The sequence below is a fragment of the Macaca nemestrina genome, chromosome 19 (assembly GCF_043159975.1).
Source record: "Macaca nemestrina isolate mMacNem1 chromosome 19, mMacNem.hap1, whole genome shotgun sequence".
In the NCBI taxonomy this organism is placed as follows: domain Eukaryota; kingdom Metazoa; phylum Chordata; class Mammalia; order Primates; family Cercopithecidae; genus Macaca; species Macaca nemestrina.
This window is the reverse complement of record NC_092143.1, coordinates 68,975,563-69,003,417: the sequence shown is the minus strand read 5'-3', so window position 1 is coordinate 69,003,417 and position 27,855 is coordinate 68,975,563. Positions and strand designations below refer to the sequence as shown.

Below are 27,855 nucleotides of genomic sequence, written 5' to 3'. Positions count from 1 at the left end.
GACTCATTACTTTTAAAGCTTCATGTCAGCAAAAAATAAAAGAGAACGGCTGGAAATGGTAATATTTGAGATACGTAGTTTTTACTTATGTTGGAAATGGTAATATTTGAGATACATAGTTTTTACTTAGCTGCAGAAATCTACCCATAGGACCTTGCATGCATCCGAATGCTCTGCTACATGTGTTTAGAAATTTTTTTGCCTCTTTTGCCAAAACATAATAAAATGATAGCAAAATATGGCAGTATGTGCACTGATCACAACAATATGATAAACTGCATCCATGTCTTTTAAGACTAGGAAAAAATAGACAAAATGTTCTAATTTCTGCTGGAGACTAGCAATATGCAAACCAGACCATTTTTGTTGAAAAGTTCTGGAGACATTTATGACCGAGTTTTTATATCCTTTAAGATAATTGTATCCTTTCATGATTGTGTCATTTCATGATATGTTCCTCTTGTGACAGATGCTGCTAGTATCAGGGTTAAACACAGATTGTTACTGATAATATATACAGTCTTTGTGCTTTAAATTCAGAATTCACAGAATTTAATGGGAACTTCAGAATTCTTTAAATTTCAAAATCTTAAAGTATATTTATTTGGGTACAAAATTTTATTGCCTTTAAAAATCTTTTTCAGTATCAAGTTTATTATTAAAAGCACAAGTAATAAAATAGAATTTAAAAGATTTATTTTCAGGCCGGGCGCGGTGGCTCAAGCCTGTAATCCCAGCACTTTGGGAGGCCGAGACGGGTGGATCACGAGGTCAGGAGATCGAGACCATCCTGGCTAACACGGTGAAACCCCGTCTCTACTAAAAAAATACAAAAAACTACAGGCGAGGTGGCGGGCGCCTGTAGTCCCAGCTACTCGGGAGGCTGAGGCAGGAGAATGGCGTGAACCCGGGAGGCGGAGCTTGCAGTGAGCTGAGATCCGGCCACTGCACTCCAGCCTGGGCGACAGAGCGAGACTCCGTCTCAAAAAAAAAAAAAAAAAAAAGATTTATTTTCAGAATATCACTATTTTAATAAACAATCTTTTGCCTATGCCAGCTTCTGCTATTAGCATCTAGCTAATATATTTTCTGTGTCTAGTAAATATGGTAATCAGTTTCAGAGAAAACTAGGCAGGTTTTGTGAGGCAAACTTGGAACACCTTGAAGGAATAGGACAGTTTGGGGGCTCTAATAGGACAGGATAAATATTCCTTGATTCATTTTTTAATTGCTCCATTTATTTTGTATACACAGAATCAAAAATTCTAAAAAGAAAACATTACCTTAAGATTATACAAATTAACAATGAAAGGAATTGTCCCACTCATTACTAAGAATGCTGTCAGGCTGGGCGCAGTGGCACACACTTGTAATCCCAATACTTTGGGAGGCCAAGGCAGGAGGATTACTTGAGTCCAGGAGTCTCAGACCAGCCTGGGCAACAAAGCGAGACCCTGTCTCTGCAAAAATAAATTTTTAATTAGTCAGACATGGTGGTGCGTGCCCGTGGTCCCAACTACTTCAGAGGTTGAGGCAGGAGGATCGCTTGGGCCTGGGAAGTCAAGGCTACAGTGAGCCTGTTTGCACTCACTGCACTCCAGCCTGAGTCACAGAGATCCTGTCTCAAAAATAATAATAATATTATTATTATCAGTAACTCTCACACCTTTTATTTACATTCACATCTGTAAATAATAAAGTCCACAAAAATTAATTTACCCATTTTGAGATCATTAAATCTTAAGCAAAGTGAGCACACCTTAAATGGCTTTGGAATTTAAATAATTTGTTAGGCAATTATAGAAATGCTAGCAGTAGTAGTTTTGGTTGAAGTTTAATTACTTCATTTGTATATAAAGCCCCCACTGTTTGTCAAGAAAGTGATGTTAAGTATATCATTTGTAATTCAGAACCATAAACAACTTGTTTAAAATGACAGTACATACATTATATATATATGGTTTGTTCTGGGTAGAGAACTAAAATAAGTAAGAATTAACATAGCAGTGATTTTTGTTAATGCAAAGGCATTGAATTCTTGCCTCATTTCTGAACTCTTACATTTGTTTTCTGTATTATACAGGTGCTTGATTGTTTCATTTCCTCCAAAATTTATGTATGAGTGAGTGTAGGGTTAATTGTAGCACAGTGCTTAGTCTTGTGAACACTGTTTCCTCAATAGGTATCTTACGTTGCCAGTGTTACAATCCCAGATACTTTGTTCAACAGATTACCTGTTCATACAGGAGCTGCATTGTTGTATAGCCTCATTCCTTCCGATGGGTGTGGAGCAGGATTAAAGCACACTTTATAGGGGTTCTAATTGTAGATTCCTAATTGACTTGGTGAATAGCAAATGCTAAAATTTAAACACACACACATACACACATATAAACCTGTTTCAGGGTGATCTACGTGACAGAACAAATACCTCACAGGTGTTGAATGCTTACAAGATAAAAGAGTAGTTCTTCCCCTGTTTCCCAAGGATTTTCTTTTGAAGTTTATATGGATTTTCTATCTCATTATTTCTTTTCTTAAAATGGTTTATGGCAAGAATCCATTTCATCTTTGGCTGCACTTTTCACTTCTAAAGGCAGAACTGATTGTTAGAAGTCAGCCACAATTAAAAACAAACAAACAAAAAATCTGTCAAGTAAAATTTCACACATTTTTGAGAAGGGAAAAAATGTGCCTGGATGCACCACAGGTTACAACTCTCTTATTGAAGGATGTTTGGGTTGTTTCTAATGTTTGGCTAAGACTGCTTGAACATTCAAGTACAGGTTTATCCGTAACACTTTTTTTACCATCTTATTTATAACATTTTTTGTTCAAATTATAGAGCATAGAATCGAAGGTAAAATGTGTCATATCAGTTGGACATTTTCTAAAGGTGAAATTTGAGACATAAGGAGAAAATGTAACATCCAAAAAATTCTCCAGGGCCTTTATTTTTCCACGATATCTAGATTTCCTGGCATTAAATCATCACCATGGAGGGCAGTAAGAAGAGCTGTCTTCTTCATTAGTGTCTATGTGACCATGGTTGGGAAATTTATAGATTTGTTTTTAAAATTGGTATTTGTCTAAATTATGTTGTCCAAAAGATTGTACCAAGTTAAGCAGATAAAGAAGAAATATGTTCTTAGAAATGATAAATATGTTTGTTTCTACATACATATATGAAAAACTTTTCTGATTTATAACTTGATAGAATCTGTGAACTGCCAAAGGCACATAGTAAATATTCTTGGATTCTTCAGGAATCCGTCAACTAATAACTATTTATTGGTAACTAACTGCCACCAAATAAAAATTCTTGAGTAGATCTATAGTTGGGTAAATTGTAGAATATTAAAAGCACTGATTGAGAAATTAAAGAGTAAATATTGAGGGCTTTTTTCTCCCTTTATGTTAATCACATTGCAGGAAGTAGGGAGCATAGAGAAAATAGAGGGCAAAGCAATATTCAACGAGAAAAAAATTTTCTAGTTTTTACTGTTTTAACAATCTTTGATTAAATCACTTTTTTTTTTTTTTTTTTTTTTTGATACGGAGTTTCGCTCTTATTGCCCAGGCTGGAGTGCAATGGCAGGATCTCAGCTCACCACAACCTCTGCCTCCCGGGTTCAAGTGTTTCTCCTGCCTCAGCCTCCCGAGTAGCTAGGATTACGGGCATGTGCCACCATGCCCAGCTAATTTTGTATTTTTAGTAGAGACGGGGTTTCTCCATGTTAATTGGGCTGATCTCGAACTCTTGACCTCAGGTGATCCACCTGCCTTGGCCTCCCAAAGTGCTGGAATTACAGGCGTGAGCCACCGCGCCTAGCCAATTAAATGACATTTCTAAATCAATGTTGGGTATTATAATTTTTCAATTTTGCTAAGTAATTGTTTTTGTTTGGCTTATATATAGTTGCTAATGATGTATGTATTTTCGTATTTGTTCAGTGACTTTTTTCTTTTGTTAATTACCGTTCATGAAAATTAGAAATGTCACCCTGTTTTATCCATATCCTTCCTTGCAGTTTCAATGCCTGTCAGTCTGCTTTCTTCTCAATAACTACCTGAGTCCATAGGCAGTGGTCTTCTCTTATGTTTTGTGTCAGACTCAATTAAAATTAAAAATTCATGTAATAGATATCTTGAGATATAAAACATTCATGCCTTTTGTTAGGTACTTTTCTATAAGGAATTTTGCTCCTAGTCCAGGACTTCCTACCACAATCTAGTTTAATCCCAGAAGATTTGTGCCTACATAAACACCATTGCTGTTAGTAAATACACAGGCTATGTCAGAACATAGACCTTCATTTATAGTGAACTTCTAATTATATGCTTGCCCTGCTACTAGAAAGGAAATAATTTACTTTAGATGGGGAAAACGTTATTCCATTTGACTGTCACATGATAGACTAAAAGCAATATGTTGCAGATATGCTTTTGTGACTGCAGGATACAAGTAAGGGGAATATACTGTAAACTAATGAGACCTGGTTTATTATTTAGAGGCCAGACTGTTGTGACTTAATAGTGTAGCATTTGACTCATAAAGGAACTTTTGTAGAAGTAACACTTTTTCTTTTTATTTTTCAGGTTTACAAGTAAAAGTAACCAAGCTAAAACAGGAACGAATCTTGTAAGTATCAGTATGTAATACTCAGGTGTTATTTATAGAGCAGTTGATACTAATGTCCAATTTGACCTTAATGTCTTATTTATAAAAAAAAAAAAATTAGCCCTACTTAATATGGGCCTTGGATAATCAGCAGCAATTTTTTTTTTCAAATTCTAAATTAAAAAGAATAATTTGATAATTTTAAGTATAGCCTTAGTTAATTATGTATGTTTACATTATAATACAACTTACATATGTAATCTTTTCCCATAAAATATTAAAATGACAATTGATCTGTAGTCTCATTTTGATTTGTCAGCGGAGTTCTTTTTTCAGCCATAATTAACACCTGGAATTCAACATGCTACAAGATGGGGAGCAGAATAATTCTGGAATTTCAAAACTCATATGAATGAAAACTAAATGGGCATTATAAGACTCCTTTTAGGTAGTTTGAAATTACTCAAGGATTCCCTGAATTGTTTTGCTTATAAAGTTCTAAATGAGATCTGATTTTTTAAGTTCAGGAACAGATTTTACTCATGATTCTCTAGAGCTTCCACATTCAGGAATCTGAAACAGATGGCAGAGTAGAATATCAGCACCCATAACAAAAGTCAGTATCATGTAACTAATAATAATACATTTGGTTTACAGTCTGTGTCTATGGGCTTCAGTTACTTCACTTTCTGAAAGCTTCCAAGGCTGTAACATGCCATCTGTGGCCAGGCACGGTGGCTCACACCTGTAATCCCAACACTTTGGGAAGCCAAAGCAGGCAACTTGATTGAGCCCAGGTGTTTGAGACTAGCCTAGACAATATGGTGAAACCTCATTTCTATTAATGCAAAAAATTAGGCACGGGCGGTGGCACGCACCTGTGGTCCAAACTACTCCAGAGGCTGAGGTGGGAGGATTGCTTGAGCCCAGGAGGCATAGGTTGCAGTGACCCGACATTGTGCTACTGCATTCCAGCCTGGGTGACAGAGTGAGACCCTGTCCCAAAAAAAACAAACAAAAAAAGCTTTTTTTTCCATTATAATCTGCAAATGAAAATTGGTAAATTTTCTGTTACACCAAAAAGTCACGTTTGGAAGTGAACTTAGTTGATTCAGGAATATAAAATCATGCATTTTTTAAAAGTTTTGTTTAAAGTGAAAATTTCTGGTTCTTCATAGCATTTTAAAGTGCCTTGTTTTAACTGTACATGTTCCTACCCTAAAGATGTTACAGAAAACCTCCTTAACCGTAGAATACCCCTTTTCTGTGTTTCTGTGGCAGAGCTGTGTTTAGTACCCCTAATTGAGCTGTTTTTTAACTTAAACAGAAAACCAAATAATCCTTTTTTGAGTAATGAATGTAAGATGTACATTTTATTAGGTAGGATATTTTCCTACTGTGAAAAATAAAAACAATCAGAAGTGACTTTTACAGTAAGGAAAATTTCTTCTTTTATATGGAAAGCCCAAAGAAGGGACATTCTAGGACTGGTTAATAGGCGACTCAAAGACTCAGGTTATTTCTTCTCTCCCATCCTTAGTATTTTGACTTGCTGTCTTATTCTTGAACTCACTGCAAAACGTTGGCTGTCACCATTCTAGTCATCTTCTGCAGAACATCCCTGGGTCCTCTTTCACTAATTACAAAAGTTTGCCAGAAACAGACCCCAGCAGACTAACCGAGAAAAGACGAGAGAAGACCCACATAAAATCAAGAAAGAAAAGGCCAGGCGCAGTGGCTCACGCCTGCAATCCCAGCACTTTTGGGAGGCCAAGGCAGGCGGATCACGAGGTCAGGAGATCAAGACCATCCTGGCTAACACGGTGAAACCCCGTCTCTACTAAAAATACAAAAAAAATTAGCCGGGCGTGGTGGCGGGCGCCTGTAATCCCATCTTCTCGGGAGGCTGAGGCAGGAGAATGGCATGAACCCGGGAGGCAGAGCTTGCAGTGAGCCAAGATTGCACCACTGCACTCCAGCCTGGGCAACACAGCAAGACTCTGTCTCAAAAAAAAAAAAAAGAATGAAAAAGATGATATTACAACTGGTACCACAGAAACACAAAAGATCATTAAGGACCATTATGAATAACTGTATGCTAATAAACTGGAAAACTAGAGGAAATCAATGCATTTCTGGATACATATGACTTACCAAGATTGAATCAGGAAGAAATAGAAAACCCGAACAAACCAGTAATGAATAGCAAAATTAATCAGTAATCACCAAGTCCGAGACCAGATAAATTCACTGCTGAATTCTATCAAACTTACAAAGAACTAATACCAATTTTCCTTAAACTGTTCTAAAAAAGTGAAAAGGAAGGAATTCTTCCTATCTCAGTCTGCAAGACCGGCATCACCCTGATACCAAAAGCAGACAAGGATGCAACTAAAAAACTACAGTCCAGTCTCCCTGATTAACATAGATGCAAAAACGTTCAACAAAATACTAGGAAACCAAATCCAACAGCACATTAAGAAGATAATACATCATTATTAAGTGGGATTTATCTCAGTGATGCAAGAATGGCTTAACATATGCAAATCAATAAGCATGATACGTCGCCTCAATAGTATGAAGGACAAAAATCTTATGGTCGTCTCAATAGATGCAGAAAAAGCATTTGATAAAATTAAACATCCCTTCGTGGTTAAAAAAAACTGTCAACAAACTAGGGCATATAATGAACAAACCTCAAAATAATAAAGGTCAAATGTGCCCAAACCCATAGCTAACATTATACCAAATGGGGAAAAGTTGAAAGCCTTTTTTCTAAGAACTGGAACAAGTCAAAGATGCCCACTTTCACCACCATTATTCAGCATGGTACTGGAAGTCTTAGCCAGAGCGTGGCAAGAGAAAGAAAGAAAAGGCATCCTAAATGAAAACAAGGAAGTCAAATTGTACCTCTTTGTAGACAAGAAGATCTTAGGGGGAAAAAAAAAGTTTTTGAGACAGAATCTCACTTCTTGCCCAGGCTGAAATGCAGTGGTATAATCATGGCTCACTGCAGCCTCAAACTCCTGGGCTTAGGCAATGCTCCTGCCTCAGCCTCCCTAGTAGCTGGGACCTACAGCTGTGTGCCACCACGCCTGACTAGTTTTTAAACTATTCTTTTGTAGAGATGGGGTCTCTATATTGACTAGGCTGGTTTTGAACTCCTGGGCTCAAGTGATCCTCCACCCTTGACCTCCTAAACTGGTGGGATTACAGGCATGCGCCACAGCACCCAGCCGAAAAAACCTCTTAAAGCTAATAAACACATTCAGTAAAGTTGCAGGATACAAAGTCAACGTACAAAAGTCACTGGTGTTTTTATACATAAATAATGAAATAGCTGGAAAACAATCAAGGCAATCCATTTATAATAGTTAGAAGAAACAAAATACTTAGGAATCAATTTAAGGAGGTAAAAGGTCTCTACAAGGAAAACTACAAAACATAGATGAAAGAAATTGAAGAGGACCCAAACAAATGGACTTCCCATGCTCATGGATTGCAAGAATTAATGTTAAAATGAACATACTTCCCAAAGCAATCTATAGATGCAGTACATTCCCTGTCAAAATACCAACGTCATTTTTCACAAAAATAGTAAAATTCCTAAAATTTGTATGGAACCAAAAAAAGAACTCAAACAGTCAAAGCAATCCTGAGGAGAAAAAAAAAAAAAACTGGAAACTAGTAACATCACATTGCCTGACTTCAAAATATATTACAAGGCTATAGTAACCAGACCAGCATTATATTGATATAAAGATATATAGATGAATGGAACGGAGTAGAGAACCCAGAAATAAATCCACATTATATGTCACGGCCAACTAATCTTAGACAAAGCTGCCAAGAGCATACACGGGGAAAAGACACCCCCTCAGCAAATGCTGCTGGGAAAACTAGATAACCACACGCACAAGAATGAAACTGAACTGCTACTCACAGTACACAAAAATCAACTTGATAGATTAAAGACTTAAATGTGAGAACCCAAAACTGTAAAACTACTAGAAGAAAAAATAGGGAAAACTTTTCAGAACATTGGTTTAAGCCAAGGTTTTATGGCTAAGACTTCAAAAACACAGGCAGCAAAAGCAAAAATAGACAAATTGTACTGTATAAAAGTAAAAAACTTCTGCACAGCAAAAGAGACAATTGTGTCAGGTGACAACCCTTTGAATGGAAGCAAATATTCACAAACTACTCATCTGACTGGGGACTCATATGCAGACTATACAAATAACAGGGTGACAACAATAACAACAAATAATCCCATTAAAAACTGGGCAAAGGAGAGACACACATATCTCAGAAAATAACATATTAATGGCCAGTAGGTGTATGAAAAATGCCCAACATCATTAGTAATCAGAGAAATGCAAATCCAAACCACAATGAGATACCATCTTGCCCCAGTCAGAATGGCTGTTACCAAAAAGACATACAATAACAAATGCTAGCAAGGATATGGAATAAAGGGAACCTTTGTACATTGTTGGTGGGAATGTAAATTAGTGAAGCTACTATGGAAAACAATATGGAAATTTTTCAGTAAAACTAAAAAGAGAACTACATATGATCCACCAATTCTACTACTGGGCATTTACTCAAAGGAAAAGAAATATGTCAAATGGATACGTGCACTTACGTGTTTATTGCAGTGCTATTCACAATAGCAAAGATACGGAATCAACTTAAGTGTCCATCAACAGGTGAACTGGATAAAGCAAATGTGTTATACACAGTGGAATACTACTCAACCATAAAAATGAATGAAACCCTGTCATTTGCAGCATTTTGGATGAAACGAGGTCGTCATGTTAAATAAGTCATGCACAGAAAGACGTATTGTAACTCATATGTGGGAGGTAAGAAAGTAGATCATATGAAGGTAGAGAATGGAATAATAGATACCAGAAACTGGGAATGGTGTGTGGGTGGGAGGGAGGTAGAGTCAGTTAATGGGTGCAGACTTACACGGAGATAGAAGAAATAATGTTTGGTAGAAGAATAGCGTGACTATAGTTAACAACAGTGTATTGTATTTTGAAAATAGGAAACCTGAAATACGTGTAACACATAGAAATGATAAATACTTGGGTGATGACTACCCTAAATACTCTGACTTAATCATTACACATTCTATGTATGTAGCAAAAACTTCACATGTACCACATAAATATGTACAAATATAATGTATGAATTTTTTTTTAAAGAATGGAAATATAACGTTATTCAGTAGCTGATAATAATGCCTTACTTTATTTGATCCCCTTGGCAACCTTTTAAAATATATTGTAATTACTCTGTACCTGTACACCTCAGGTAGCCTAAGATTATACATTTTGGAAGCATAGGTAAGTAGCTAAATTCGCTGAGTAATCAGATAATTAAAGGGATCCTTTATTTACCACCCCTAGAATAAATTAGGTCTTTATATTGTGGTACCAGGAATTTGGGTTTATCTATGTTACTATAATCCCCTGTTCCCCAGTATACAATATACAGTCTTACCTCCATATTGTTAGAATAGCTAGATTTGGAAGCTATCTCAGCCCTTAAGGATTCCTGAAAGAAGCAGTTAGAGAATGAATACTACTAATATTTGTTCTTCAGTTAATTGTTTCAGACGTATGTTTTGATGAAAAACTCTGCACGCAGCTAATGCTTTTACACAAATTCATTCACAAAATGAAACATGGTACTATTGACTGTTGGATGTTGTGAGGTTATATGAAAAGTTACCCTTGAGCTTGATCAGCCTGATTTTTTTTTCCCCCTTGAGATGGAGTTTCGCTCTTGTTGCCGAGGCTGAAGTGCAATGGTGCAATCTCAGCTCACTGCAACCTTTGCCTCTGGGGTTCAAATGATTGTCCTGCCTCAGCCTCCCGAGTAGCTGGTATTACAGGCGCCTGCCACCACACCTGGCTTATTTTTGTATTTTTAGTAGAGACTGGGTTTCACCACGCAAGGTTGGTCTCAAACTCCTGACCTCAGGTGATCCACCTGCCTCGGCCTCCCAAAGTACTTGGATTACAAGCATAAGCCACCATGCCCGGCCCAGCCTGATTATTTTAGACTGGTTGTGTACATGGACTACATCTGTTTTCTCTATTGTATATCCATTATTTACTAACTGATTAACTCTCTTATTACCTAACAAATCTGATCATCCTAATTACCAGCCATTACTTAATAACTACTTTCTGCTGAGGAAATAATAAAGATAACATCTGCCGTATTCAGCCAGCCTTATAACACTTACTAAGAAAATTCTCGGCCGGGCGCGGTGGCTCAAGCCTGTAATCCCAGCACTTTGGGAGGCCGAGACGGGCGGATCACGAGGTCAGGAGATCGAGACCATCCTGGCTAACACGGTGAAACCCCGTCTCTACTAAAAAATACAAAAAACTAGCCGGGCGAGGTGTCGGGCGCCTGTAGTCCCAGCTACTCGGGAGGCTGAGGCAGGAGAATGGTCTAAACCCGGGAGGCGGAGCTTGCAGTGAGCTGAGATCCGGCCACTGCACCCCAGCCTGGGCGACAGAGCAAGACTCTGTCTCAAAAAAAAAAAAAAAAAAAAAGAAAATTCTCTTTAGCCGCTGAGAAATTTAGAAATTCTTAGAATGTAGACTACTCACCTTCAGATAAACCCTTGTTTTCTTTAAAAAATTATTTAATTAAGAAATTTAAAGAATTGTAAAGACAGAAAAACATTTTCCAGTTGTGCAGCACTGTTTTCATACTTTCTATTCCTTATCACAAAGTTTCTTTATAGAGAGTATAACTCGAACATAATGTTTTGTCCATTTTATTCATGGTAGTTCCTATCTCTCCCTATAGATCCCCCCGCCTCAGCCCCCATATGTGACATTTGATTTCAAAGTAATGAAAAAATTGTTGTATGTGCTGCATAGGTATGTAAAAGAGACAGGGAGGTTTGTTATCTATCTTATTACAGTTACATTCTCAAATACAAGATTTACCCAGCTTCCTATGCCAGTTATATTTAAAATATTCAGTTACCTTAGAAAAACAGAAGGCCACCAGTTAGGAAAATGATACTGAGTTTTTAGTAAAATGCTGCTAATGACATTGAGCTTGCCTTAGAAATGAAGTTAGTGATTGGTGTAATAATAACTCTTCCTTTGGATGAGGTCCAGGGCAGACCTGTCTTTAATATATTAGACACTTTTCGAAATTGCATGACTCTTTTTGCACTGTCTGGAATTCATCAATTTGCTTTTGTAAAGATCTTGTTAAATTATTTCTGCAATTAGTAAAAGCTCTTTTATGTTACCACTTTCTTGACCTGAATATTTTAAGAAATTGAAGTGAGCTTTAACTTTAACTTAGGTTATTCATCTACATAATAGTTTAGCTTTAAGACAAATACTGTCATGCTCTTAGTCATTCTAAATAGAACAGTAATGGAATATATGAATATGGGAAAATCAGATAACTCACTACTATTACAGAGTTCTGTTCATCATTTAAGAAAAAACCCTTTGCTATTTTCACTCCTTAAGACTGAAAACGTATGTGTGTGCCTGTGCGTGTAAATCTTCAATTTAATATTTACTGTATTTTATGATACAGATTATTTAACTATTAAATTTGAATACATGTTAGCAGTCTCTTTTAGAACATGACTTTAATCACACCCCCAGGCTTAGACAAGTTATCTGGTTATATTTGGCAAATAGGATCAGTGAAAACCTGGTGTTCCTTCTGAATTAAATACATTTTCTAGAAGTATTAGGAAATATTTATTTTTTAATTTTTATTAAATGAGAAATGGCCAAGTTAACAAGCTTCAATGATATATCGTTGTCTGTTATCTTCAAGTTCTCAGATGTTTCTACATGCTACCATAACCATATTTGTTGTATAGCAAGATGGTGTTGCTCTTACATGTTTTTCAATTAATATAAACTGTTCAACAAATTTTTAAGAAATACCCTCTATATTTGATACCTGACATTTTGACTTAGTTGTTTTACCCATCTATTTTGGTGCCAGTGACACTAGATTCTAGCCACTTTGACACAATCATTTTGACATCTGCTTTTTATGACAGACTGACTTGCCACTCTGATTTGATATTTTAGGCCCTTCAAGGGACTGGGGAAAGGTGTTTGAATCACAGTATTATCTCATATTTTCAGCTTCAAGACTATACAGAAAATCCCAATCAAATTTCTAATGGGTTTTCTTACAATTAAAATATGTGCATGCTTTATATAATAATGTGATTTTTAAAAATAATGATGGACGGGTAAAATATGACGACTTTGGAAGGTAATCAGGTTTAAGTAGAAGAAAATTTTAGTTGTCTTTGTTAGTTTTTTTCTCACTATAAAGTCATAATGGTAAACACTTAACATAGAGCCTACTGTGCACCACACTGTTTCATATCCAGTACATACATTAATACTTATTCTTCAGACCTTTTGCAGTAGATATTAATGTATCCATACTTTGTGAGGCCCAGAGAGTTTAGGTTAATTGTATCAGGTCACACAGCTGGTAAATGAGCTGGACTCAAACCCATGTTGCATCTGGGAGTAGGATTCATATTCTTCCACTTCACTGTAAGCTCTGACTTAAAAGCAAGACCAGGTAAAAATTTTAAACAACACAGAAATTAGTAAAATAGGAAGTATGAGTTCCCCATAATTGAAAGAGGTGATGTGAGTAAAGAAATATTATTTACATTAATAAATATGTGCAAAATAATAATGTACATTTTGATAGCTGTTTTGACAAAGTTGAGTCCATGGTGGCATGATACCTGTATGGTATATAAGAGCTCTGCAGAGCAAATTCTAGTATAATTTGAACTGTGTTTACAAGATTTTCCAACTTGACCTTTTCAGTTGTTTTGTTTTGGTACAAGAAGTTCGTTATATAAACGCAGTGGAGCTCTTAGAATTATCCTGTTAAGAGTATTTTTATCTGAAAAACTTACTTATTTTTTGACCTTTAGAGATGCACAAAGACTAGAAGAATTCTTCACCAAAAATCAACAGCTGAGGGAACAGCAGAAAGTCCTTCATGAAACCATTAAAGTTTTAGAAGATCGGTGAGTCTGGCACTTAGGTCTTGAGTAATACGTGATTTCCTCCATAATAAGGAGTACATTGACTCTCATTTGTAATCAGTTTTGGGATTGAAAGTGATCTTTCCCACAGCCTTCTCTCACCTTTGAATGAATGCTTTATGAAAATAAGGATCTAGTCTTAAAGATTTTCATTAATTGTGAGATCACATCAGTTTACCTTTAAACGATATCTTTATCTGGTGTTTGCTGTAGCGGAAGCTCAAGGGTAGCAATGTTCCAATTCATTTAATGCTTTAATTCCAGTTTTACTTGTAAGTGGGTGGAAACTGCTTCACAATTCTGTTTCTGTCGTCTTTTCTTACTCTTGCTGTTCTCTTTTCTTCCTTGCAAATTTCCTCACTTTGAGGGAGTCTAGGGATTCTTCTTCTGAGTATTCCTGAGATAATATCACTTACTTCCACACACAGACTTCTTTCTTTCCCACTCCTATGAGGTTAACACTGAGGATTACAAAAGGCTTCCAGCATTTGCTGTATTCCTTTTTCTGAATTGTAAGTGCTATTTAGGACCCATAAACTACCTACCTACAGCCAAATGTGGTGACTCACACCTATAATCTCAACACTTTGGGAGGCTAAGGCTGGAGGATCGCTTGAGGCCAGATGTTCAAGACCAGCCTGGACAAACAAAGCGAGACCCTGTCTCTACAAAAAATCTTAAAAGCTGGGCGTGGTGGCCTGAACCTGTAGTTTCAGCTACTCGGGAGGATCACTTGAGTCCAAGGTTTTCGAGGCTGCAGTGAGCTATGATCACACTGCTGCGCTGCAGCCTGGTGACAGCAAGACCATGTCTCAAAAAAAAAAAAAACCCACAATATTCCATACTTTCTTTATCATTTCCGTTTTTCCAGGGCAGGCATAATGGCTCATGCCTATAACCTCAGTTCTTTGGGAGGCCAAGGCAAGAGGATGTTTGCTTGAGTTCAGGAGTTCAAAATCAGCATGGCGGTATAGCAAGAACTCATCTCTACAAAACATTAAAAATTAGCCAGGCATGTGACTGCAGTCCTAGCTACTCAGGACACTGAGAAGGGAGCATTGCTTGAGTCCAGGAGTTTGAGCAAGCTATGATTGTGCATCCACTCCAGCCTGTGTAACAGAATGAGACCCTGTCTCTTAAAAAAATTTTTTTCTTGATATTTTTGCATATGTTACAGAAGGGCTGGGTGATTTGAGTTTGTTTCTACCCTTTTAGTGGTGAAATAATTTATTCTTCATATATGCAAACTGAAATTGAGTACTTTCTGCAACTACAAACTCAATGGATGCACATTTGTTGGAATAGGCAATGTATTGTGGAATAAAGACCTATGTGCTTTAGAATCACGTATGTTTTTGAATTCCAGCTTCACCCTGTGTTTTTAATTCAGATTCCACAACAAATATTTGAGTCCTTGCTGTCTTAGGTGTTGCTCTAGGGGGCTGGGGATGATACTTTTCCTAGTATGTCATGGATTAAACGAGATAGTGCAAGTAACAATACATAACAAGTTGAATAAGACTTATATATCTTAGTTGGTGAATATAATTTAGCGCTCCTGTCTGTGCATATATTTAATTTTCAAAGGTTGGGAGTAAGCCATATGACAAACAAATGAGACAATTTCAGATTATAAATGGTATGAAGAAAATAAAATTGAATTATGTAATTGAGTAACCATAGGACCTGTGTAGAAAACAAACCACACTCAGCTTTTCCCACTGTACTCATACAACATGCTTCAGACACCAGGTGTGAGGAGGAGTTTCCCCTACCAACAAGCAAACAATTAATTCTACAGCAGACACTAGCTGGGTGTCCTCTTAATTCAGTTCCTACACTGGATATGGCATCAGGTCCCACAGGTTGAGGGCTTTGTCCCCATGACTGTGCCCTCCCCTCAATTCTGATGTCAATTGCAAGCCCCAGGTTGTTTACCCATGCTTTGGACAGACTCTAAATTGGGGTTCCTACAACCCCCTCCTCGGGTTATAATTACTAGAGTGGCTCACCAAACTCAGGAAAACATTTATGTTTATCAGTTTATTACAAAAAATTCATTAAAGGATACAAGTCAACAGCCAAATGAAGAGATACATGGGGTGAGGTCTGGAAGGATCCTAAACACAGGAGCTTCTGTCCCCGTGGAGTTGGGGTGCTATCTTAACTGAGACTTGATTCACAAAAAGGAACCATCCACTTGAAGAACTAGAGACAAAAGGAAATAGAACAGACAAATGTGAAAATCTAAGGTAGAAATAAGTTTGAAGTATTTGAGGAACAGAAAGTCTACTGTGGTTCTAGCTTAATGAGTAAAGGGGATGAGTGATAGGAGTAAGATGGGAAATCTAGTGGGGCAACAACTAGATTTCGTAGGGACATAGGCAAAAGTTTGGATTTTAATTGTGATAGAAACCATTGAAGGGTTTAAGCAGGGGAATAACAAAGGGATATAAGTAGGCAGCAACAGCCTCTCTCTATCCAAATGGAAGTGTTAAGTAGATAGATGTATATGTGAGTCTAGAATTCGGTGGATTTCTTAAGGACATGTTTGAATAGTAGAGGAAGAACAAAGAGGTCTTAGGGCTGAATCCTTTGGCATTCCTGATTAAGGTTTAGTGAAGAATAAGGACGCAGCCAGCCAAAGATTGAGAAAGAAAAACTATTAAAATAGAAGAATAGCCAGGAACATAGGGCTTGACCACCAACAATACCTTCTTTGCAGGGCTATTTTGAGGTTTAAATGAGATAATGGAAGTAGCAGTACATAATATTTAATAAGACTTATGCTATCTTCTAATTGGAAGATCATTTCCAACTTTTTGCACTCTAGTATGTATTATATAACACAGCCGTGTCTGGGCTATCTAGCTGAGAAGCCAAGAAACTAGAAAGCCATCTCTCCCACTCACTCTTTCCCAGGTCAGCACTGGAAAGGAAATCATCGGTTACTCGTCTGTAGTGTGTTGAGACGCTTCCTTCTATTTTCTCTGGATATGTAGTGGAGGATTTCAGGGAACATGCCTCTCAACCTTTAACTCCAGCCATTGAAGAGCTTCCTTCTCTTATTTCACCACGTTTTTTTCTCTCATTTCTACCATTACACAACTTTCTCCAAGCAGTGAGGTTGGAGTGAGTAATGACATTAACGCCAAGAGATTAGGAATGCTTTTTGTTCCATGATTCCTATGTAAAGAAAATGTTAAGATTGGCAGTAATAACCAAATATGTTAGCCTGAGTTCTCTGAGAAGCAAACTTCAGCAAGACCTTGGACACTGAAGAGATTTATTGGGAAAAATATCTGTAAGAAGTGAGGCATCTGGGAGAGCTGTCAGACCTTCGTGCCTCTAACTCTGAAGAAGAGAGGGAAGAGGGTACTGTACTTTTAAGAGAGCTTTGACAAGGCTAACAGGGAGTCCTGCAGCCATAGTTGCCCTGCTTTCCTCATTTATAGCAGGATCTGACTATGAGATCCCTGGTGTATTCACCTATGTGGACAGGTAAAGGATTTCACAGCACAGAAGGTGGAGCCAGGGATTTTACTCTTCACAGTAGTAGACAATAAGATGACCAGGCTGGCTCAAGGACTTGATTATATTGACTTCCAGTACCCTTCCTGTTTAGTTGTTCCTTAGCAAGTTATTTAGGGCCCAAAATTACTACACTCAAATTTACCGGATAACATTTTCATTATGGTTTGCTTGAAACATTGGCCTAATACAATTGGCTCTTCATTTCATCCCCAAGATAGTATTCTTCATCCTGCCCCTTGAAGACATTGCTTTCCAGTGTCTTCAAAATACTCCTTAACCTTTGCAGTCTTGTACTTCCTTTTTAAGTAGTTTTTCTTCTCCAGGCCGTTTCAGAGAAGAAATCAGTGGATGAGTGTCTCATCTCCTTCCCATTAAATTACTTTCTTTTATGCAGTCTATATATGTGTGTGTGTGTGTGTATATATATATGTATGTATATTTTTCCACCTGTATTAGTCTGTTTTCATGCTGATATAAAGGATTGCCTGAGATTGGGTAGTTTATAAAGAAATGAGGTTTAATTGATTCACAGTTCTGCAGAACTGGGGAGGCCTCAGGAAACTTAACAGTCATGACAGAAAGGGAAGCAAACACATCCTTCTTCACATGATGGCAGGAAGAAGTGCCAAGCAAAAGGGGGATAAGCCCCTTATAAAACCATCAGATCTCATGAGAATTCACTATCCACAAGAACAGGAGCATGCGAATAACCACCCCCATGATTCAATTACCTCCCACAGGTCAGGATTATAGGAACTACAATTCAAGATGAGCTTTGGTTGGGGACACAGCCAAATCATGTCATTCCACTCCTTGCCCCTTCCACATCTCATGTTCTCGCATTTCAAAACACAATCATGCCTTCCCCACAGTCCCCTAGAATCTTAACTCATTACAGCATTAACCCAAAAGTCCAAGTCTAAGGTCTCAACTGAGACAAGGCAAGTTCCTTCTGCCTGTGAGCCTGTAAAATCAAAAGCAAGTTAGTTACCTGCTAGATACAGCGGGGATACAGGCATTGGGTAAATACACCCATTCCAAAGGAGAGAAATTGGCCAAAACGAAGGGGATGCAGGCCCCATGCAAGTCCAAAATCCAGCAGGGCAGTCAAATTTTAAAACTCCAAAATGATCCCCTTTGACTGAATGTCTCACATCCAGGTCACACTGATACAAGAGGTGGGCTCCCACCGCCTTGGGCAGCTCTGCCTCTGTGATTTTGCAGGGTACAGCCCCCTTCCCAGCTTTCTTCATGGGCTGGCATTGAGGGTCTGTGGCTTTTCCAGGTGCACAGTGCAAGCTTTTGGTGGATCTACCTTTCTGAGGTCTGGAGGATGATGGCCGTCTTATCACAGCTCCACTAGACAGTGTCCCAGTGGGGACTATGTGGAGGCTCCAACCCAACATTTCCCTTCCTGCACAGTTCCACATGGTTGGAGAGGCCTCAGGAAACTTACAATTATGGCGAAAGGGGGAGTAAACATGTCCTTCTTCACATGACGGCAGGAAGAAGTGCCAAGCAAAAGGGGGAAAAGCCCCTTATGAAACCATCAGATCTCATTAGAATTCACTATCAAGAGAACAGCAGCATAGCATTAACTGCCCCTAAGATTCAGTTACCTCCTACCAGACCCCTCCCTCCTGACTTCAATTTCTCCCACCTCATCCTCCCAAAGTGCTGGGATTGCAGGTATAAGCTACTGTGCCCAGCCAGTTGATTTATTTAATTGTTAAAATTATGTCTTTTATTCTGCATTTCTTAAAAATAGATTCTTTTCTCTTTAATATCTATTCTACCTCTGGTGGATGCCGTACTGCTTTGCTATTTCTCATTCTAAATATTCCCTTGCCTTTCATTCCACTCACCTTTACATCCTTAGGTATTTGGGCCTGTAATTCATTAGGTGGTATTAATTTGGTGGCAGAGAGTCGGGGTGGTATGAGGGGTATGTTGCTCATTGTTTTGTAGACTTGCTTTTGCTCGCCTTTCTTCAAATAAAAATCCAAAATTTTCTCTGGGCACACTTTAAGATTTATCTCTTGTTTCATGAAGCTCCATTTAATTAAGCTGAAGATCTGTTTTTTTAAATACAGGAGTTAATTTGTATTGAGGGTTCACTTTGTGTACTTAGGCATCCAGGGCTAAATCTTTCTATTAACGCTACAGGATAGATGATAGATCCATTTTGCATGTGAGGAAACTAGCTGGCAAAGAGCAAAGAAACTTTCCCAGGATCACATAGTTAATACATAAAGTTTATATCTTAAATCTGATCCCCGCTCCCATTTTTACTATTTCATGATGCCTCCCCTTTATATTGTCTTAACTTTATTAGCGTTATGTAAATTAATTACATCTTAAATGATCATCTCAAAGTATTTAGTGCCTGACCTAAAATTTACCAAAGCAGACACTCTGAAATATCAGGTCTTCAACACTGCCTATTACATAGTCTGTTTTCTTGGAAGGTTTTTTGTTTTTGTTTTTGTTTTTTTAATTGTTGCTAACTAAATACTACCTTTAAAGGAGTAAGTAGGTAACTTTTGGTGAATAATTAACATTTTGTTTTAGTTATATGTTATATGTAAGAATGATTATCTAGAGTAAGCTTTAAAAATCTGTGAAAATTCACGTTTTGCTGAGGCCTTTAAAAAGCAACATGTATTTTGTTAATTTTTTTTTCTTTTGTTCGTTCTTTTTGTTTTGTTTTGTTTAGAGAGAGGGTCTCACTCTGTTGCCCAGGCTAGAGTATAATGGCACCATCATAACTCACTGCAGCCTCAAATTCCTGGGCTCAAGCGATGGTCTCACATCAGCGCCCCAAGTAGCTAGGACTATAGGCAAGCACCACACCATGCATGGCTAATTTTTTTGTTGTTATAGAGACTATCTTGCTGCATTGATCATAGGCTGGTCTCGAACTCCTGGTCTCAAGTGATCCTCCTGCCTTGGCCTTCCACAGTGTTAGGATTACAGGCATCAGCCACCGTGTTCAGCCTATTTTATTAAAATTTCGAAACAGTAATTCAGCCTATTCTTCATAAAACAAAGCAATTCTTATTATGTTAATGGAAAAACACTGTGAGATATTTCAATGAAGGGAATTACCTAGTAAAAGTAAATTAGATAATAAAAAGTTCTAAGTTCTAATTTTATATGGCTCATTTATGTTTAATGATTATGTTTTATATTATATTTAATAATTATTATTATGTTTAATGAGTGTATTTATAGACCTTCCTTCAAGGAACTAAAGTATTTCACTAAATCTAAGAAACAGTCACTGTGCTGGAGAAGTAGATAGAATGCATTTTTTAAAAATATCTGAACAAAGAAGTTAAAACACAGTTGTCTAATAGAGTTTAATATTTTTTAAAGCATTTTGGCAGTCAGAGAGCTCATTTTCAGCTGTTGTTAAAAGGAAAATTGATACTTGTAATCAGGAGATTTACGGTTCTGCAACTGTTTTTCAAACACTGAAGCAAGTATCCGCTTTTGTGTTGCTGTTATTCATAGATTTGAATTTAAACATTAGATTCTTCAGGAGACTTTCTCTAACTTCCTAGACTAGGTTTAGTTGCTGTGTGTGTTCATAGTATGCTGTATTTCTGCTGTAACAGTATGAATTATACTTCGTTGTAATTACTTTTTTTTTTTTTGCCTGTCTTTCTCTGGTAGACTATAAGCTTTTTAAAGAAATGGCATTACCTTCATCACTGTTGTATTTACAGCACTGAGTACATTGTAAGTAAACAGTGAAACCATATTGAATGAAAATGAATAAATGTGAATAAATCTTTTTGGGATATAGCAAACAGTTGAGCATAATTGTTACTCTGATAAGTTTTAGTAGCAAATGGAAGCTTTTATTTCTTCATCTCTGTGAACTGGAATAAACTCAGAATGCATATTGCTTTCTGCCTTTTGTGGAATTGTTCTTTTTTTCCCTTTACCTGTTATATAGCTACTGAAACTGCATTCTCTTGTGAAACTGGGAGTGTTTTTTCTTTAGCAACGGCAGTGGAAGATAGGCAAGAGGAAAGCAATGGAACCATGCTGATGGAAACAGGAGCTAGCACGTTTTCTTACATCTATTTAAGTTTAAACTAGGATCAGGAATCAAAAATTGACCGTTTTTCACAGATACTATTATCAAGAATGGTAGGTGATAAGAAAAACTGAAAGTAAAAAGCTAGGGAATGTTGCTTCATTTTGTAACCATCTAGCCAGTGATATTTTAAAACTCCCTCTCCTGTATTTGAAAAGTTACTGTTTTAGCTCTTCTGTTTTACCTTTTGACCATTTATATATGTATTTAGGTCTTCGTTTTATATTGTTTCACTTGTAAACAGTTTCCCTGTTCTCATCATTATGCAGGAAGATACTAGTGTTTCTTACCCTTTATCACTCTTCGGCTCTTTATACCCTCTGCCTTTGATCAGCTGAACCTTTACAATATAAATATGGTTAAGGCTGGCAATAGTTATATTCTTTTCTATTACCAGATTTCAGTCTTTTTTTGTATTTTGTTTATAAGCTGATTCTAGAGAAAGTTGGAAAATAGTAAACTGAGTTTATTTATTGACTGTATAAATATTCACTGCAGAGCTAGGTTTACATTTCCTTACATATCTGATGTCATGGTCTTTCTGCCACTCAAGGAAATAGTTTCTAATTGTTTCTAATGTACAGATCAAATACATTGTTTTTTACTTTGTCCCCAATCAGTTGTTCAGATCAGCTCATAATTATATTATGATAATGACTTATTTAAATGTTTTTTTCTAGAATTTCTCACTACCCTTTTTCATGTTGAGACAAGAACCATGTTTCCTTACATTGTTAATATTATTTAATGCCTCAATTATTCTACTCATTCATTCATTTTTTTTGTTGTAGGTTTTGTTTGTTTTGAGGCAGGGTCTCGCTCTGCTGGAGTGCAGTGGCGCGACCTTGGCTCACTTCAGCATCTACCTCCCAGGCCCAAGTGATCCTCACACCTCAGGCTCAGAGTAGCTGGGGTTACACATACCACCACACCTGACTAATTTTCTGATTTTTTTGTAGAGATGAGGTCTTCGTATGTTGCCCAGGCTTGTCTTGAACTCCTAGGCTCAGGCGGTCCTCCCACCTCAGCCTCCCAGAGTCCTGAGATTATAGGCATCAGCCACTATGTTCAGCCAGTTCTTTTTCTTGAAGAAATATTTCTTGGGCTAAAAAACTTTCTGTACTAATTTAGGTCATTTACTTTCTAGACTATTCTGGAAAGCTGTCATTCTGGATTTCTCTTCATTAGATCCCTGCATTAATTCAGTTATTTCATTTCTCTCGTGTTAAACTGTCAACAAATACTTATGAACCACCTGTTTTGCTCCAGGCACTGTTTTAGACCTTGGGGATACACCAGTGAATGTGATCGATAAATGTGGGCCTGTTTTTCCTTTCTATTGGTTTTTTAAGCTGATTTTGTTACAGCTTACCCTCAAGTAACTGCTGAAAAAGAAGGCACAGGAAGTAAATTTTCAAACAGTCCTTGCATGCTTGAAAATATTTTTATTCTACTGTTAAATATAGTTGATATTTTGACTGGATATAAATTTCTAGGTTTAAAATAATTTTCCCTGAAAACTTTGAAGGCATTTTCTCATTGTTAGCATTCCAGTGCTGATACAGTCTGCCATTCTAGTGTTCTTTTGTAGGTAACAGATTTTTTTTTTCCTTTCTGAAATTTTTCCTTATTCTGAACCTTCGCGATGTGTGTGTGTGTGTGTGTGTTTCCTTCATTGCACTGGACACTCAACCTGTTAACCTAAAAACTAGCATCTCAGAGTCTGGTAATTTTTTTCTACTACTTTCTCTATTTTTAAATGGTCTCTCTTTCTGGAGCACTTCTTAGTCAGAGACTGATTTTTTATTATCTTTTGTTTTCTATTACTTGTTTTTCTTCCATGTTCTGTGAGATTTCTTTTATTCTCCAACCCTGCTATTGAAGTTATTTTGACAATCACATATGTAATATTCAATAACTTTTGATTATTTGTTGATTGTTGCTCTGTGTGTGTGTGTATGTATGTGTATACTCTTGTTTTATAGCTGTATCATTTCCCAGATTTTTCCAGGAATGCTAGATAGCTTTTGCTTTTCCCCCTCTAGGTCTTTTTGTGTGGTAAAAATCTATATAACATGAACTTTCCTTTTTTTTTTTTTTTTTTTTTTTTTTTGTTTGAGATGGAGTCTCGCTCTGTTGCCCAGGCTGGAATGAAGTGGTGCAGTCTCGGCTCACTGCAAGCTCTGCCTCCCAGGTTCACGCCATTCTCCTGCCTCAGCCTCCCGAGTAGCTGGGACTACAGGCGCCCACCACCACGCCCAACTAATTTTTTAATATTTTTTAGTAGAGACGAGATTTCACCATGTTAGCCAGGATGGTGTCAATCTCCTGACCTTGTGATCCACCCACCTCAGCCTCCCAAAGTGCTGGGATTACAGGTGTGAGCCACCGCACCCAGGCGAGCTTTACTATTTTTAAAAAAACAACTTTATTGAGATAAAATTCACATAACATACAGTTTACCCACTTAAAGTGTACAGAGGCTGGTGCAGTGACTCACAGCTGTATTCCCAGCATGGGAAACCAAGTAGGCAGATTGCTTGAGCCCGAAAGTTTGAGACCAGCTGGGGCAACATTGCAAAACCCTGTCTCTAAAAGTACAAAGTTAGCCAGCATGGTGGTGAGTGCCTGTAGTCCCAGTTACTCAGGCTGCTGAGGTGGGAGGATCACTTGAGCCCAGGAAGTCAAGGCAGCAGTGAGCGGTGGTTGGGCCTCTGCACTCCAGCGAAAGAGCCAGCCCCTGTCTCAACAAAAAAGACAAATGATTATCAGTGCTTATATTGCCGTTTCCCTTTATAAAAAAATTTTTTTTTTCTCTTGACAGTCTCGTTCAGAAGTCCAAGCTGGAGCACAGTAGCACAATAATAGCTCACTGCAGATTCTCCCGCCTCAGCCTCCCAAAGTGCTAACATTATAGGAGTGAGTCACTGTGCCTGGCCTATAAAAGTTTTTTAGAATGTAATTTTTACTATCCTGAAATGAAATTTAAATAATATAATCTACCTACATACATAATTATTTTTTAAATATCACAACTATACAGAGAAAATTGATGTGTAGTATATCAGAATGTAAATATTATGGGTATGTCTGTTCTAAAAGATGAATTGTTGAGATACTTGTTCCTTTGCATAAAATGATCATTAATGTGACTGATATAAGTATGTTTATTGATTCAAATAACACTAACTGCATTTTCATCTGTGACATGATTTTTCAAAATTGTAAAGATTATTGGTAAATAGGAACAGTTCCAACAGACCTAATCATTTTTGTTTGTTTAATTACAATTGTACTCGCTCCTAGTGTAACTTGTAAAAAGCATTTTATGTATGTGACCAGTAATCAGCAAGAAATAAGGAGAAGTGAATGACAGAAAAGAAAAACTTGCATGTGTAGCTAGGAGGTCAGCATGAGTATCAGATGCCTGTTAGCCTTACTTAACTCTTCTCTTAGCTGTGAGTTTAAGCCAGACTTAAAAACCAAGCATGAGTGGAAGAGCTAGGGGCCCAGCTAAGGATAGGTAGGAGAGCTAAGCATGTAATGAGTGCTGATGATGCAACCTTATTGCAAGCCATGGATGGCTCCATAGGTTCAAGGCATACCATAGTTCTTATACTCCAGAGTGAGTGGTAGGGCAAGTGTATATATTTTAAGTACTCAGGCATTAGATTTTCACTGTTAACAAAATGGCTCAATGTAAGGACAAGACATGAAAAGAACATAGGAAGGATAAAATGAGAGTGCTTTGTTCTAAAGCAAGCTTGTTTAACCCACAGCCTGTGGGCTGCGTGCAGCCCAGGACAGCTTTGAATGCAGCCCAACACAAATTTGTAAACTTTCTTAAAACATTATGAAATTTGCCGTTTATTTTTTTAAGCTCATCAGCTATCTTTAGTGTTAGTGTATTTTATGTGTGGCCCAAGACAGTTCTTCCAAGGAAGCCAAAAGATTGGACACCCCTGTTGTAAAGCTTTAAGGATCGATCTGTGAAGAGAAGCTTCTGAGCAGATTCCTGAGCCACATCCCTGCAGATTCTAATTCAGTTGGTCATGGGTTGACTTACGAATCTTTTTCCTCTCTTTCTCCCTCCCTCCCTTTTAAAGCTGCTTAGGTGGTTTTGAGAAATAGCCAGGTTTAGGGACCACTGATCTAACGATCTATTCAACATGTGTTTAAAATTGTCTTCCCAATTTCTGGGTGATCATCTTCTCTGTGCTTAACCATGTCCAGTGACAAATGAAATCGCTCCCATCTTAGGTAACACATTCCATCCTTAAATACTGTAATTGGAAAGTTTTCTTTATACTAGGTGGATATCTGTAGAATTGCTACCCATTGGTCCTAGTTTTAGTCCTTTAGATCATAAATCTCTTTCACATAATTAACTTTTCAGATATTTAGACAGCCATCAGCCCTTAGTACCTTTCTGACTTTTTTTTCTCCTGCTTATTTTCCTCTTTGCTTTACTCTACTAGAGTTATACTAGCCTCCTTGACATTTCTTTAATAGTCCAGGCACTCTTCAGCTGTAGGAATTTTGTACTCTATCCTCATTCACCTGTAATAGTCTCTTGCAGGTATTCTTAAAACTCACTCCCTCTCATCATTTACATCTCCTCTCAAATGTTAACTTCACAGTGAAGTTTTTCTTCAATAGCCTATTTACAATTGCACCAAGTTCCCCAACCTAACTGATCTTCTGTCTCCCTCTGTGATTTGTTTCCTCCCAAAGCATGTATCACTTTTTTTTTTCTTTTTCTTTTTTGAGACAGTTGTCTCACTCTGTCACCCAAGCTAGAGTGCAGTGACGCAATCTCAGCTCACTGCAACCTCCGCCTCTTGGGTTCAAGTGATCCCCTCCAGCTCACACACATACACACCCCCTCCTCCCCACCCCCCTACCTCAACCTCCCTAGTAGCTGGGACTACAGGTGTGTGCCACCATGTCCAGCTAATTTTTCTTATATTTTTCCTAGAGACAGGGTTTCACCATGTTGGCCAGGCTGGTCTTGAACTCCTGGCCTCAAGTGATCCACATGCCTTGGCATCCCAAAGTGCTGGAATTACAGGCATGAGCCACCACACCCAGCCCCAAAGTACATACCACCTTGTAATACTCTATACAACTTACTTTACTTTCTTTTTTTTTTTTTTTTTGTCTTTTTTTTTTATTGTGTCTCTTCTACCAGATTCCGAGTCAAACAATTGTACTGATCTTTCTCATCTTTATAATTTTGGCCAAAAGAACATTCATTCATTCAGAGTAGGAAATCAACAAGCATAATGAAGTTCTCCTTCTTTCCAATTTCCCCTTCTTCAGAAGCATTTTCAATTCTTCATATTGTTTTGCTGTTTACTTCAAAAATCTCTTTTTAAAAATGTTTATGAGCTATTTACAAATTTTTCTTAGGTTTTTTTTTTTTTTCTTTTTTCTGCTTTCTACATAGACGCCATTCCCATTTCCCTCTTCCTTCTAATTTTGGTTAGATTACTATTGAGTTTTTATTTTATGATTATGTAAATACAGTTGAAAGCTGAAACATATTGTAAACTGCGATTTTTCTTCCTATGCAAATTTCTGTTGTCCATAGTGTTTATGATGGACCTTTTTTTCATATGCTTAGTGTTCTTACCAACCACTAGTTCAACCACAACGTTCCATCATTTATCTAAATGTATCAAGATGTTTAGATAGGTCGTATCTTCTGACATTTCACCTTTTTGAACACATCTATCTTGGAGGCTCTGATCCGCTTCAATTTGGACTCTGTCCTCTTGACCTGCTACGTAGTGGTCATCACAGGTTCCTTTTGCTGCTTTTGTTTTTCATATATCTAGGACTTCTTTTCTATTTTTTCTTATTTTGGTAGCGTGCCTCCTCCAGTAGGTTTCTGAGACGGAGTGGATGAGACCTAAAAAAAGTTTATTTTAAAAGTTTACATATAAAAGTAGACATAATAGTATAACCAACTCCAGTGTACCCATCACTTGGTTTCAACAGTTATTAACTGTGGCCATTCTTGTTTCATCTTTGTTCCGATTAGTCCCCCTCACTACCATTTTGAGACCTTGTCTCAAAAAAAAAAAGTAACATTGTCACGCTTAAAAAAGTTAATGATAGGAGGCAAAATTTTTGAGATTTTTATATGTCTGAAAATTGTTGTTGAAGTAATAGTTGGAGAATGTAGGTTTAGGTTGGAAATAATTCTCTTCAGAATTCCAAGTCACTTCTTTTAGCTTCTAATGTTGCTGTTGAAATCCCACACTATTCTGAGTTTTCTTTTTTCCCCACAACCCCCACCAAAACAGTGCTGTGAGTCTTTGTTTGTTTGTTTTCGAGATGGGGCCTCATGTAGACCAGGCTTGTCTAGAAGTCTTGGCCTCAAGCAATCCTGCCATCATTATTGTGATTTTTAATCTTTTCTGTGTACTCTTAAAAAAAAAAAAAAAATTCTTCTGAAAGCTTATGGGCTCTTACCTTTGTTTGCAA

General features: G+C 37.4%; 1 protein-coding gene across 8 annotated transcripts in view; it reads left to right on the top strand.

Moving 5' to 3' along the window:
• Positions 1 to 27,855, top strand: part of LOC105465556 (RB binding protein 8, endonuclease) — a 117,008-nt gene that overhangs the window by 29,368 nt on the left and 59,785 nt on the right. For 6 of the 8 annotated variants that reach the window (XM_071085551.1, XM_071085549.1, XM_071085547.1 and 3 more), the window contains 2 exons: positions 4,600 to 4,642; positions 13,608 to 13,703. In XM_071085551.1, coding sequence (XP_070941652.1) covers positions 4,600 to 4,642; positions 13,608 to 13,703 — 139 coding nt within the window. Of the gene's footprint in view, positions 1 to 4,599; positions 4,643 to 13,607; positions 13,704 to 18,735; positions 18,945 to 27,855 lie in introns of those variants that run through there. The other 2 variants (XM_071085552.1, XM_071085550.1) reach the window with 2 other exon arrangements.